This window comes from Strongylocentrotus purpuratus, unplaced genomic scaffold, assembly GCF_000002235.5.
Source record: "Strongylocentrotus purpuratus isolate Spur 01 unplaced genomic scaffold, Spur_5.0 spur5_scaffold_6, whole genome shotgun sequence".
Lineage (NCBI taxonomy): Eukaryota > Metazoa > Echinodermata > Echinoidea > Camarodonta > Strongylocentrotidae > Strongylocentrotus > Strongylocentrotus purpuratus.
Window position 1 is genome coordinate 23,657,002 of NW_022145612.1, and position 14,007 is coordinate 23,671,008.

Genomic DNA, 14,007 nt, shown 5'->3' on the forward strand with positions numbered 1-14,007 from the left:
AACAAGACTTTACACACCGGACTTAGGGGGTGTTTTCAACAGGAGGGAACATGCATATGTGTATCCTAAATAACACTGAGTGGAGGGGCCGAAACTAGGATACGTACAGAATTTATATCTTTATAGGAATATGTTGGCTGTCCTTCAAGTTGTTGAAAGGCCAACAATACCCAAGTGGCAGTGATGTGTGAAAGATATATCCATGATGTTTGGCAGTGACCAAGCATTAGAGCTTTTTTTAAAACCCTGATGTTTCAAAAGAACGTTTATCTTTTGACAATCAGTCTTTATCAGGAAGTTACTTGGTTTTAGAAGGTTATAAATGGAAGGCACATCCTTATGTGATTGGCATTGATCTATATGCAGAGATAATAACCATCCCTTGGGGAAAGGAATATGGCTTCCTCTTTCAAAAGTTGTTTTCTTCCATATCTGAATTGTTTTCTACGTTCTCCAGACATTGTATTCATTGATAACATGTGATAGGATCTGTTGAAGGTAAACAAAAAATGGAGGGGCGTTTCCTTCTGTTGGTCATGGACGTAATCAATCAGTGCCTTAATAATCACACCCTTTGATATGAACCAAGTTACCATTCCAAATAGTTTGCTCCCTGAGAATCAAAGCATGGGGTGTCTGGACAATCTTATCAAGGGCAAGATGTCGTCTGGTACTGCCCTGGCTGGCATAGCCGGACAGTGACCAAGTCCTGGGAGATAAAATATTACATTAAAATACAAAAGGTGTGTCTTATCAGTGAGTTACCCAGCCTTCAGAGATAATGCTTATGAAAGATGATGTGCTGTTTGATTGACATGAATGGATGAATAAGATAAAAACTTTCCCCCCTAAGATGTTTTTCTTGTCATGATTTCATCATCCATTATCCATTGTGGAATAAATGATGCTTGATTTGACCTCAAAGGAGAAGTATGATAAAAGTCTTTTAAAAATATTGTTGGTGTCATACACAGTCACATTGCCAAACTGACTCAAAACTGACCAACAATTGACCAAATCTTTGTGATTTGTTTTGTGATTTGTAATAAGGCAATTTTTTGTTTGGTCTTTTGTCTGTCTGATGTCTATCTCCTTGATGTGAATAAGGGTACCATTGATTGCAGTTGTTGTAAGTTTTGATGGATATGCTTATGGACTATAAAAATAAAAAACAAAAAAATTTATGAGTAATAACCAAATTCACAAGACAGGCAAACTTATACCCATCTTACATCAAAGACAAGAAAGACAAGTGCGTCATTCATATGAGGTATATAATGAGAATTATGATTGTACGTCACTGTTTCAGGCTTGAAAATATTTTGTTTGTGTTCTCTGCCAATATGTTTTAAGTATCTTTGCAGACCTTATTTGTCTGTATTGTCTAGCTTCAAGCAGAATAGATGCACAACATGTGCATGGCAAATCATCTGATTAAGGTCAATTAGCACAATACCGGCGTTGTGCAGATATTGTGACACATGAGCGGAAATGGAGAAAACACAGAAGCGGTGTGAGCTAGATATTACCCGCTGTCAAATAAATTAAATTATTTGTTCCATCTCTCTCTCTCTCTCTCCCTCTTTCATCTTCAAAATACATTATGGGATGCGTGTCTTTGTTGTGTGTGTTTGCTCTTCAATATGTTCATGTTAATGTATTTTCCATTTTCAAAGGGATGGGGTGTCAAAACTATATTTCTCCAACAATACATGTTCATATTCACCTAATATACACACTTCCATAGTATTTTTATTTTCCATTTCCTTTTCAGGTAAGCAATATCTTAGACTGTCCTTTCCAACATACAGGAGATGTTTTTTTGTGGCATGTGTGGGATTTGTGGCATGAATGTTATCAATTATAACAAAGATACTCTTCCCTAACATATTTCTTTAATGATGATTTTCCACATGACCTTTTAAAAAAAAAGCCTTGATCTAAATTTTGATTTCAAAGATTTTAACAACTTATGAATGTATTCCACTTCTTAACAGACAAGAAGCCCTGACTGCAGCCATTGGTGAGAAGGATGCTCACATCGCCCTCTTGGAGCTGAATAGGAAAGGTCTCAAGTCGTCGGAAGAACTCAAGCTTCTAAAGAAAGAGAAGGATGCTCTGGTACAGCAGCTCAAAGATGAGGTAGGTGATGGCAATAACACAAAAAGGAGAAGAAGGAAAAAAATAGCCAATGTTATACTTAGAATTTGTTCCTTTCTTTGTAAACAATGATTTTCTCACTGATGTGATTTAAAGGGAGAATGTTACAAACCAAATTTTTGATGAAAGTCTTTTCAATATGTCTGCTAATGAAGGAGGTGTTGATTGCATTTATTTTTTTATTTGTCTGTGTTTGTGTCTGTGTCTGTCTTTTCTGTGCAATTCTTTTTTCTCTTCCCCTCCCCTTTTGTTACAGCTATAACTTCATACACGATAACGCAAACTTAGTTGAAACTTGTTTATAGCATACATGTAAAAGGATGTTAACATTGGCTTTGGGAGTACTGTACTCAAAGGTCAGATGAATGAATTCAAAATTTACTTTTTGACTAATGGCCTTCCTATGGGTAATATAATACAATGATTAAGTAGACGTTAATTAATCAATGGTTAATTAATCAATTAATGGTTGATGATTGTTTTACCTGACTGCTACGAAAGCACATGTATGCTTGTAAGTGAGCAACCAGGGGACCGACAGCTTTAAGTCCTCTAATGAGGCACTTGGTAATGAGGATCAATGGCCTACCAAAGGGCAAAAGCACATTGACTTGGTTTCGAACCAGGGACTTTTCGGTTATGAGACCACTGCTCTACCACTAAGCCATTGCGCCTCCTTAAATATGAATACAAATGAAAGTTTGCATCATACAACTTGTATAATTAGTTTTAAAGAGATGTATACATGTAGGTCATTCAACCTAGGTCATACAACTTCACAGTTAGCCTTGATTGGCAGGTTGTATATTACAGGACATGCTTCAATGAAATATACACAGGAAGATATGAAATTTACATGAGCAGATGTGTAACAATGGATTGAGAAATTTTTAATTGCATAAAAAGTGAAATATACTAGAAATTTACAGTTGAGAAATTTCTTGTCAAAATTTGTAAACAAGGAGGAATTTGTAATCTACAATGAATTAGTAAAGTTAAAAGACATGACCTCTATTTGATATATTGAAATGCTACATCAAAAAAATTGACGAAGCTGGAACAGATGATTTGGGCAAAGGCAGCCATAGTGGAGATCCATTCATTCAATCTTTTATATCTGTCTCTTCTATATTTTTCCATTTTGCCCCTAGTTCACTCTGTTTGTTTCATCTAATTCATTGATACTTATTTATTTTTTAAATCTTTGGGGGGGGGGGGGGGGGAGTTGCATGATAATTCTGTTTATCACTTTTGTTTATTAATAAAAGAAACAGAAGTTCGATTAATTAGTTCAGTGATGTTTGTTTCCCTTTTTTTCTAAGAAAATGTGTATTTTCTTCACTTTGATATTATTAGCGATTGTACAGTACCAATATGCTGTGATCACTTTTCATAGGACATTGACCTATGGAAATCACTTTTGCTGATGCATATTCTTTTTCTTTAAAGCCCAAGTCCACTCCAAAAATAACTTACTTTCAATAGAACCCGAAAAATCAGACAAACCAGTCAAAAAAAGTTTTAGCAAAATCGGATAACTAATAACAAAGTTATACATTTTTAATGACATGAAATAAATTGAAAATCACTACACAAATTGGCAACTCACTCATGAATCTGTGACGTATGGTCCTCACTATCCACTAATTATTTTCTTTATATTGATAATATAAATTTCCTATTTTCACCCTAAGAATCTTATTTCTTCACACCAGCATCCAAGTTAGATTGTTAGTAATTTGTTTGTGTGGATGCACAAATAAAGAGTAATTTTTGTCCAGTTAAATCATGAAAAATTGAATTTTGATAAACTATTTATATCAAAATCAATAATTATGAAATACAATATTCAGAAAAAAGTATAAATTCTTTAAAATTCATAAAAGTTTTTGGGAAATGTCATGCACGCAATATGCTATAAATCATATAACCTGGGCTAAGGCATGGGGAAATCAAGTTTTGGGGGATAAAAAGGGAAATTAATGATATTTTAACGATATAAAGCTATTGATAAGTTGTGAGGACATGACGTCACAAACTGATAACCATCTTGGCAAATTGTGCTGTGATTCTCATTGTTCCATAGTTTTACATACTTTTTCAAAAATTCATAACTTTCTTATTAGTGATCCGATTTCGCTCAAACTTTTTTTGAATGGTTTGTCTGATTTTTCTGCTTTTATTGAAAGTAAGTTATTTTTGGAGTGGACTTGTCCTTTAAATTGCTTTATATTAATATTTATTAGCTTATCTATGAAATAGATGAAAAGAAAGCTTTATTGACACAACAAACTTGAATGTAGCTCAATATATTTTTGGAGTGCAGCTCCACTTATTCTTATCAATTATCACAATATTGAAACCTTGATTTAATTTATCACCATTGACATGAAGTACACTCTACAACGTTCTGTGTGTACTTTGAAGTCCAGGGGTCCATTTTGTAATTCGATTTGTCACCACTCAATGTTAATTCACATCAAATTAGGTGAAAACTTGTTCCTGCACAATAGACGGAGCCAGTTTCTTTGAAATTCTTATTAGAAAGCAGTTTATTGCTGACTGATGGCCAAACCATAATGGCTTTTTCAGTAATGCTAAGAAAATGTTGAGGGGCTTTAATGATCTTTATATTTAATTATCATTATACATATATGTATGTAATTATGCTTGCATTCCAGAAGTCACAATTGATTTAATTCTTGAGGCTGATAACATAAGGGGTTTGTGGGGGAAAATGGAACTGCTGTATGGATATGTTATTCTTTTAATTGAATAACTCCATAAGTGGCCAATACCTGGAACCAGATAATGTGAGTTAACTTGATGTGCATCACAGAATATCATCAATGTAGTCAAGTTAAATTGCTGAAAAGAGTGAGTTAATACAATTATATTCTTCGTGAATTAGTAATACTGCATTATTTGGTCATCACCTTCCTTTCAGGTACAATCAGTGATATTACACTCTAGTCCATTGAAAGACTAGAGGTTATGCTTAAGTCCAAAGTTAAAACATCAAATGGAGATGAAAAAATACAGTAGTGTCAATGTTTCAATCATATCGGCTTAATGTTATGTAGATATGATGAATGGTTTAATGAAAGAAACCAGAGGCAAATTCTAGGCCAATTTTGTTTGCCAATTCGTCCTGAAACCTTTTCCTTTTCTTGACCAGGAGTACATATAATTGTAAATTGTCTGGACAGTCATTGGTAAGATGGAAATTTCTGCAATCTTAGGACTGCATACATTTTGATTTATTGTACATCTTATGCTCCTCTCCCAAACTTGCTTTTTGATAAAAACTTGTTATCTTCATCTCGATACGCTGTTACTGTTGTTACTTATTTACATTTACTTGATATGTAATCCAGGATAAAGATTGAGGGTAATGACAATACTGTGATAAAATCAAATAATTCACATGTACTGTCCTATGGATCCAAAGCAAGTTAGAGATTTTCATTCAAGTACATTTCACTCATTTCTGATGGGTTTAAATCATGATATTTCTTGGACTTACTATTCATTTGTTAGAACCAAAGAAATATGGATGGAGAAGAGGATAGATCAAGACAGTATCATGGTGGTCATAAATAATTCAGATGTTTTCACCAAAGACATGGCATGTGTCTACATAGCAATGTTTGATCCTTACATTTGAACATTCAATCAGTTGATACTCCCTCGAGGACCTATCCCATACACAACACACAATCCAATAGAGATTAAAAAGGGTTAAAGGGATCCGGTAACTTTGTCTCACATTCTGAAACAAAATTCTTGATTTAGCTCATGCTGCAATGATAATTATAAACCTTTAGGTCTGTCGGGAACTCCATGACTTTTACAAGCCGATCGCCTGTCTGATTATCGAGATATTAATGATTGGAATTACAAATTTTGAAAACCGTTCACCAAACGGTTTTCATTACACTACAGTCTGTTTGGGAAAACGAGTATGGTAAAACCGGTCACTCAAAGATTTTTACTTTTTTGAGGCACTTCTTGATCATCTTGAAGCGCGATTTTTTTAGAGCTTCAATATTTCACCATATAACAGACACTGGTAACATGTAGGACCATGTATCTCAGATTTAAAATCGATAAATGATCCCTTTAAGGACCATTGTACCCCCTTTTTTTTCCCTTCATTCTCTTCTTGCCTTTCCATCTTATGAGTGTTTTATATTACGGGCATTTAAGTTGATGATGTATTTAATTTGTAATGATTAGGTTAAATTTCACTCTGTCATTTATCATGTATATTCATTTTAATAGACCAGTTCACTAATCTATTCAAATTGTTCACATTTTGTATATACTAAAATGGTAACTAGTATATCACCTTTAAACCTGCAGAGGTTTGACTGACAGAGCACCATCAAATGTATGCAAGCTGTATTCTGACTGTTGAAAAACATTTTACCTTATAATAGATGAATGTAATAGTTTGTGTAGAGACTCTCAGACAAGGAGTGCTATCTATAAATTCATGACAGAAGGGCGTATAATTCTATCATTTAACATAAAGTTAACATTCTTCTGGCTTGCAACACATAAGTGTTGTACTGGTCTTTTAACCTTTTCTTGATGTTTAGAACTATTAAACTTGCTATGCCACCACTTGCGATTGGAATTTCTCGTCGCCATTCCCTGTATAATCGAAGAGGATTAAAAATTGGCAGTGATGAATCTGAGGGCCTGGGATATTCTGAGCTGTGAATGCCCACAATTGTTTGCCTTTCCAGATTATGCTAAAAATCTAGTTTAAATTCCTGCATGCATCATGGTCTGTTGGCAAACAATGTTCTAGATCTATCAAGTATTATTATGGATGTTATAAGATCATACATTACAAATAACATATCAAGTCATTACATCGTCAGCCTCTATTGAAGTAGATGATGAGATTAACATTCCAAGAAATCAAATTCTATGCATTTTTTCTTTCATTGCCTATGATACATATCTTGATATATGAATAACCTCACAATAAAGTTCTCTTTTAATGCAAAGCAGTTTGAAGAAAGAAAGTGAAGAGAAAAGATCCTTTTTCATATTTTAAAGGTTGTGTTGAGAATTGTATAGAATCAGGGAAAAGACCCAACCCTTGTCTTGCATTTATCTTCAATTTCTTTATAGAATTTACTCACAATTATGACATGAATCCACAATCTAAAGATTCATTCATTGCATTAACCTACCCTCAGAATGATGATTTAGTACATGAAATTAAATAATAATGATGATAATAAATGCAAAAATAAATGAGTAGTATGATATGACAATAATAAAACTGACTTGCATAAGGGAAACTGCAGAAATAAGCAGTTTTAAGATTGCTCATAAAAATCATTTTATTTCATCTGTAGGTTTCATTTTATGTTTACATATAATTGTCATCACCTTAACTACTTTAATATTTTTATAATGAAGACTTGCCCCCAAACTGCCCTAAGAATTAAATTTCTAATATTTTACTTTCCTGTACTTGTAACATACAATCAAGTGAGTCTAGGAATGTTCATCCTGTCAATATTTTGACATCTTATTCATCTACTGTCCTCTTATCTTATCCTATTAATCTCATCCCAACTGAATATTGAACTTGAAAGAGGATAATTCATCCGGTATTGGTCGAGCTATAAATATGATCATCTGGGCATTCCTATGTTATGAGCATGCCAAGACAATATCTCAGAGTCATTAATCCACATTGGCTTTGTTGGAAAAGCGGTAAACAGATACAGGAAGAATGAATGGGACATGGATGAAATAATAGTCTTTTCATCGATGCACCTGTTTGGAAGTCTTCACATCCTTAAGATTAAAGGTGAATCATTGAAGATTGAGGATTGTTACCCCCATGGAGGCTGGAGAAGCACTCCGAGGATAATTCTTAGATGAAAAATCATGTATGAACTTCATGGCATTTTGTACTCCAGGTAAAAAGCTTTTAATAGGAATACACTTGTCAAAATCAAATTTGGAAAATCGTTGTGTAGAGAAATGTTATGTAATGTGACTGATGATAGGAGTATATAAGATTCGTTGGCATTCTTATTATATCTGCAATGGTATTCTTTAATATTTTGTACCAACTTTTTTATTACTCTAGGGGATCTTGATCAATAAAGCAAAATGTTCTTTCAAGTAACTTTAAATGTAATGAACTTTAATCTTTCACCCAATTTTGGATGAAAATATTTGATACTAGTTAGGAAAGGGTAAACATTCTCAGATTCAAGAAAGTGAAGAACTCATATTTCACAGACATGTTCAATAAATCATGTCATTTGAGGGAGGTCGATCACTCAAAGTCAGATTGTATTTTTATATTTCAACGAGAATTGATGGTGATTTTATTTCTATTTTGATTGCCTGGGAAGTATTTTGAAATATTAAATGTAAAGTGTTAGCCCGTGTCTTAGAAATAGCTGTCAGCTTTCTGAGCTTTCTTTAAAAGACAGATGTGAGAAATTGACACTGAGTCCTTCAATCCATAGGTTTTGAACAGCTTGGTTTTGATCAAAATGTAGCCTAAAATTTAGATTTTACCAAATATAGATACCATAACATATTAAATACATAGAGGTATTTTAACAACATTTAGATAGTTCCTTGATGTTGTGTTTTCTACATTAATGATACACCCCCTGTCCACACACAACATTTTCCGTGATTAGCTATACCGTTTCGCGATAGTGATACCGTTTCGCGATTGTAGGAAAATTGTAGGTGTGGACGCTCACTAACGATACGTCGTATAACGAAACTAGTCTAACGAAACGCAGGTTTGGGCATCGTTTCGAACTGAAACTCAATAAAGAATCACGGACATTTTGTGTGTGGACGGAACTAGTCTAACTGGGCGGGGCTTAACGTGACCTCGAGCGAAAGGAGATATGAGCTCTCATTTCTGCTTCCGTTTCATGACCGCTGCGCAGCCAGCTGTTTATACATAAATATACTGCATGCATTGTTCCAGTGGCACAGTCAATGCAAATACTAGTACTAGTGGTGCTGCACATGTGTTTCTGTTTCGGTTTCGAATGCGCAGTAGCAAACTGCGCACCTATACGACGTTTCGTTATAGAGTTTCGGGATAACTTTTTTTTGTGTGTGGACACTCTGGAATTTATACAATGATTCTTTAGTGACGACGTTTCTTGTGTGTGGACATCCTGGAATTTATACGATGATTCTTTATACGACGTATCGTTATAGAGTTTCGGGATAAATTGTTTTGTGTGTGGACACGCTGAGACCCCCTTAGTTATCTTATCATGAATGATATAAAGGAAAAAGTTATGTAGCATTCCAACTTACAGAGCAAGAGAGAGAGAGAGAGAAAGATGGACAGAGAAGGGGGGGGGGGGAGAGAAGAGAATTAAGACAAGAATGTCTAAAGCCTATATTTGTTCCCATCAATTTAAGTGTCCCCATCCACTTAAAGACTTTTCTTAAATATGATATGGCAGGAAATGCTGTATAGCTTAGAGGCGTACCACTTTTAATTTCAAATCTTTTCTTAACACCGGTCCCAGAGTGTGTCGATGGTGCCTGATATTTCTAACCAGCTAGGACTAAAGTGACAAGCTGTCTTGTCATATTAGCACTAGCAATTACACCTGTTCTCCGTAACTACCACCGAATGACCAATGAGTGATGCCTCATACATCCAGCAACAAAAATATGAAGCAGCATACCATCAAAAGTTATGAATGAAGTAATTATTGAAGTGACCATCCTGCTACTTCCTATTAATATCAGTTATTCTATCTGGACTGAGAGTCATAAATGACCTTTTGTTCACTCTTGGAAAAAAATCCTGAGAAAGGAAGGAAAAGACGGGTGAGCCTGAGGGGGGACTCCAAGAAATTTCTTGATAATTATGATTGTTACGATGGCGACTAGAATTCCCATGGTTCCCTAAAATGCCAAATTGATTTGGTGATTGGTTTTGAGTGGTGTAAATTACTTGGTTAGTCCTGGCATATGGCTCTGTAATTCCATATTTACTATGATCGGTCATAGCAGGTGCAGTACGGGAGGGTGACCTTATAATGTTTTATGTATACTCGCAGGGGTATCTTTCTACACCCCCTCCATGCATAACTCTTTGGGGGAGGGGGTAACCATGTCTACATGGATTGAAAATTGTTTTTAACCACTATTGTACAAAATAAAGATGTAGCTTCTTTCCTTACTCAAAGCGTTATTTCTCTGAGTAGAAATATATCAGAGACTTTTCAGTTTTTGTGGGGCTGGGAATGGGGGTCCATAAACCCCTTTGAAGTCGAGGATGGAGAAACAATTTCTTTTGAAAGATTTTGTGTACAATACAAAAAATGTTGGCGATATATAATGCTTGGGTCCTGAAAGGATAATAACTTCTGAAATAATGTTGCTGATAAATCTCATGATGAAAGGAGCTGATCCCTATGAAATGCTGATATAAATGCATAATACATTTGATTTATTATATATCCCATTGATTTCTCCAAATATTCTTAAGTTCCCTTTTTAAAAACATATTGTCATATCATACATAATAAGTCCTTCTCTTCAGGGAGCTGTGTTTTTTATTAAAATGTGGGAATAAGACAGATTTGGTATCAACCGATATATGCATAATACTTTTGATTATTGTAATTCCCATTGCTTTCTCCTAATACTTTTACGTTCCTTTAAAAAAACATGTTGTCATTTCATATATAATATACCAAAGCCTGTCACTTCAGGAAGCTGTGATTTTTTATTGAAATGTTAGAGAAAGGCAAATTTGGTGCGGCCCACCCTGTCTGGTTGTTGAAGTCCACTTACAAACATGATAATACCTAACAGTGTGGTGTCGCACCTGTTTGCATTACAAGATAATTGGCCCCATCAGCATGATACAAACCAACAATGTTGAGTCCATGTCTCTTTTTCTCACTCAAACTGCTCTCTGTTCCTAAAAAAATTCGAAAAATTTGGACAAAACAGACCCAAGAAGAAGGAAAGATGAGGCTAGAAGTGCGAATACCATTACACAAATCAGACGTGCTATTTAGAATGGCGCCTGTGGTAAAGAATGATGATAGTTCAGTGTATTGTAGATGTATTTTTTCTTCAGTCTACCACTACATTGAAAGAAGATATAAAATCATCATTTTCTTGTGATGTTGAATGAAAATGATCATGATGTGAGAACTGCATTTGATTATAGGAACTATTTTCTTTCTTTCGTCTGGGGCGTAATTTTGTATGGGGGTCATTTGTCTTGAGAAAAATTGAAATAACTCTATTTTGGATGGGCAGAGAAAATGACATAATAGCAATTTTTGTATTACTGATCAGTGGTTTATGGTATATCAAAATTATGATCCACATTGTTGTCTTTCTGAATATCTCAGGAATGCAATGATTTTAAAAAGTGGAAGCAATATTTGATTTAAAATGCCCAGTGTCATTATTATATCATAACTCCACAACTAATCCAAATGTTTTAACATATTTTAACTTACAGTTTATCTTTTGACATGCTCAGTATAAGCTCAAAATTATGGAGTAAATTCTACTGATATGCACAATTGGATTTATTCAAATGATAAACTTCAAAAACTTTAGAAATTCTAAGAATATGTTACTGTATCAACCGATGCGCATACCACCATCATCACTGTGTTTGTAACAAAATTGGTACAAATGAAGACAAATTGATCACGCACATGATCACTTTGTGTTTTCTCTGACAATCGCAAATGAAGACAAATTGAATTCACAGCTGAAAGTTGTATTACATTGATACCTTCTCAGTGATAGGCCTGTTATCTATAAGTGCTGTTCACATATTGCAATTCTCATAAAAGTTGTGCAACCTTTCCTTTGCAATTGAACTTCAAGTGCAGTTAGCCTCCTAAGTTAGTTCTTACTACTACCTTCTGGACCATCGACAATCGAGACAACTACTTATCTAGGACACTTCCAACCTGAATAAATGCCACCTAAGACATTTGGTAGTTTATGATTATCCTAAGACAGTGTTCAAGATAATTTTAATTCATATCACTGTTAAACTTTGAATCTTCATTCCAACTTGCAAAAAATGATTCTGAAGGTGGTCTTTGAAGAAGGTTGCATTTGATGTGAAGGATGCAATGTTTTCCCCTTTCAAGTTGCTTTGTGCACCCCTACCTGTTCACAGCGTGTGAACCAGGTGCAGATACCGGACGAGTAATTGGGAGATGTGACTTCTCTCATCTTAAGATGTAATACCAAGAATATATAGGCAAGGTTCAAGGGAAATTGTCTTTGACAATGTTACTGTTTCAGGTGCCGGCTATTATGTGGTAGGTAACTCAATTTACCCCCTTGTAAGTTGATATGCTCGACGATGATGGGTTGGGATTCAGCTGGAAGAGGAGGTGAAGAGACATATTAAGTATTGCAAGGAGATGATAGGAAAAGAGATAGGGAGACAGAGGGTGGAAGAGAATGGAAACCCATGCTAACACAACAGTACGAGAGGAGGGGCTGGCTCATCAGAAAATTGGAATATACCCCAGGATTATTCTCACAAAAATTACTTAATGCCCTTCATTGATTAAGATGATACATGTATAACCATTCATAAAATCCTAAACTTTCTTAAATATTTGGCTCTACACTAACCTTTCTTCTTCTAGGTATCCAGAAGAAGGCTATTGGCATCGTGAGTTCACTGGACTTCTACTAGATTTGAGAAATTGTTGAAAGCTGTTGAAGTCCAAGCATTTTAGACACCCTATCTAATTGATTTGAGTGATTACACCTTAAACAGACAGTGCATTGTAATAATCAGTATTATTGTAGTTTAGTTTAAATCTTGCATGATTTTCATTTCTTGTAACTTTAACCTAGGCATATTGGCATCTACAAGTATCCTTAGGTAGGAGAGTCCAGCTTGTTTCCAAAGAGGTTGGTTATTGTATCATACTCCAAAGAGTTCATTAGTTGTAGAAGAGTACTATACTTCAGCCATCTATATTGTATGTTTCCTATCCTGTGTTCAAATAGGAATCTCCTGCAGTAAGCGAACTGATCATCTTAGAGTTTAAAAATGTCATTGAAGAAATGCATCAGTAGGGAAATGTAGGTGGCACATACAATCTGTAAATATTCCAACCCTAGGCCAGGATACAATATGATATTTTCCTTTATGCAGTTATGGAGATATTTGTCAATATGATTGAAATATATATTTAGGTTATGGTGTATAGTAATATTCCATGTCTTGACACAACAGAAATGTATGTTTTGGCAATCAACTGTTTTCAAAAGAAAGGAAATATTTCGCTTAATACATTCCAATCTCACCCTCTAATTCTTCAAACTAGTTATTTGTTGACAAAGTTGCTAACATGTTAAACATATCTAGATACTTCACTTGTATTCTGATGATATTTACAGACATTCATGCTTAGCCCACTGTTTTCATCTTTGCATTATAAACACTGTTGATTATACCCCAACAAACTACTAATACTTTTAATTCTCCATCAACATGGATCTACATGGTGCTAATACCGGCAATACATGGTGTCATATTTGACAGTGTATGTCTATAAAATCTTAAAACTCGCCTAGTAAGGATCTCAATATTATATGATATACTTATACAATTATTCTATGCAAAAGTTACTTGCTGGTGGTTTTTTTCTCAAGGGGGCAGGGATTTCTTCTGTCCGATTTACACCTTTGGGTATATTTTGAGGGAACTGGTGTCTTAGTGGGTAGTTTGGGTGTATGCTGCTCCAAGCACCCTTCTCAGTTTGCAAATTGGTGGCAGAACTAGAATTATATAATCTGGTCAAAGTG

At 34.7% G+C, this 14,007-nt stretch overlaps 1 protein-coding gene across 5 annotated transcripts in view; it reads left to right on the forward strand.

Annotated features, from left to right (window-relative positions):
* LOC579460 (ELKS/Rab6-interacting/CAST family member 1) overlaps positions 1–14,007 on the forward strand; it is a 78,243-nt gene that overhangs the window by 49,844 nt on the left and 14,392 nt on the right. For all 5 annotated transcript variants that reach the window (XR_004061710.1, XM_030972000.1, XM_030972002.1 and 2 more), the window contains one exon: positions 1,998–2,142. Coding sequence is in view for 4 of the 5 variants with exons in the window: in XM_030972000.1 (XP_030827860.1) it covers positions 1,998–2,142 (145 nt within the window). In the remaining variant the exon portion in view is untranslated. The remainder of the gene's footprint in view (positions 1–1,997; positions 2,143–14,007) is intronic.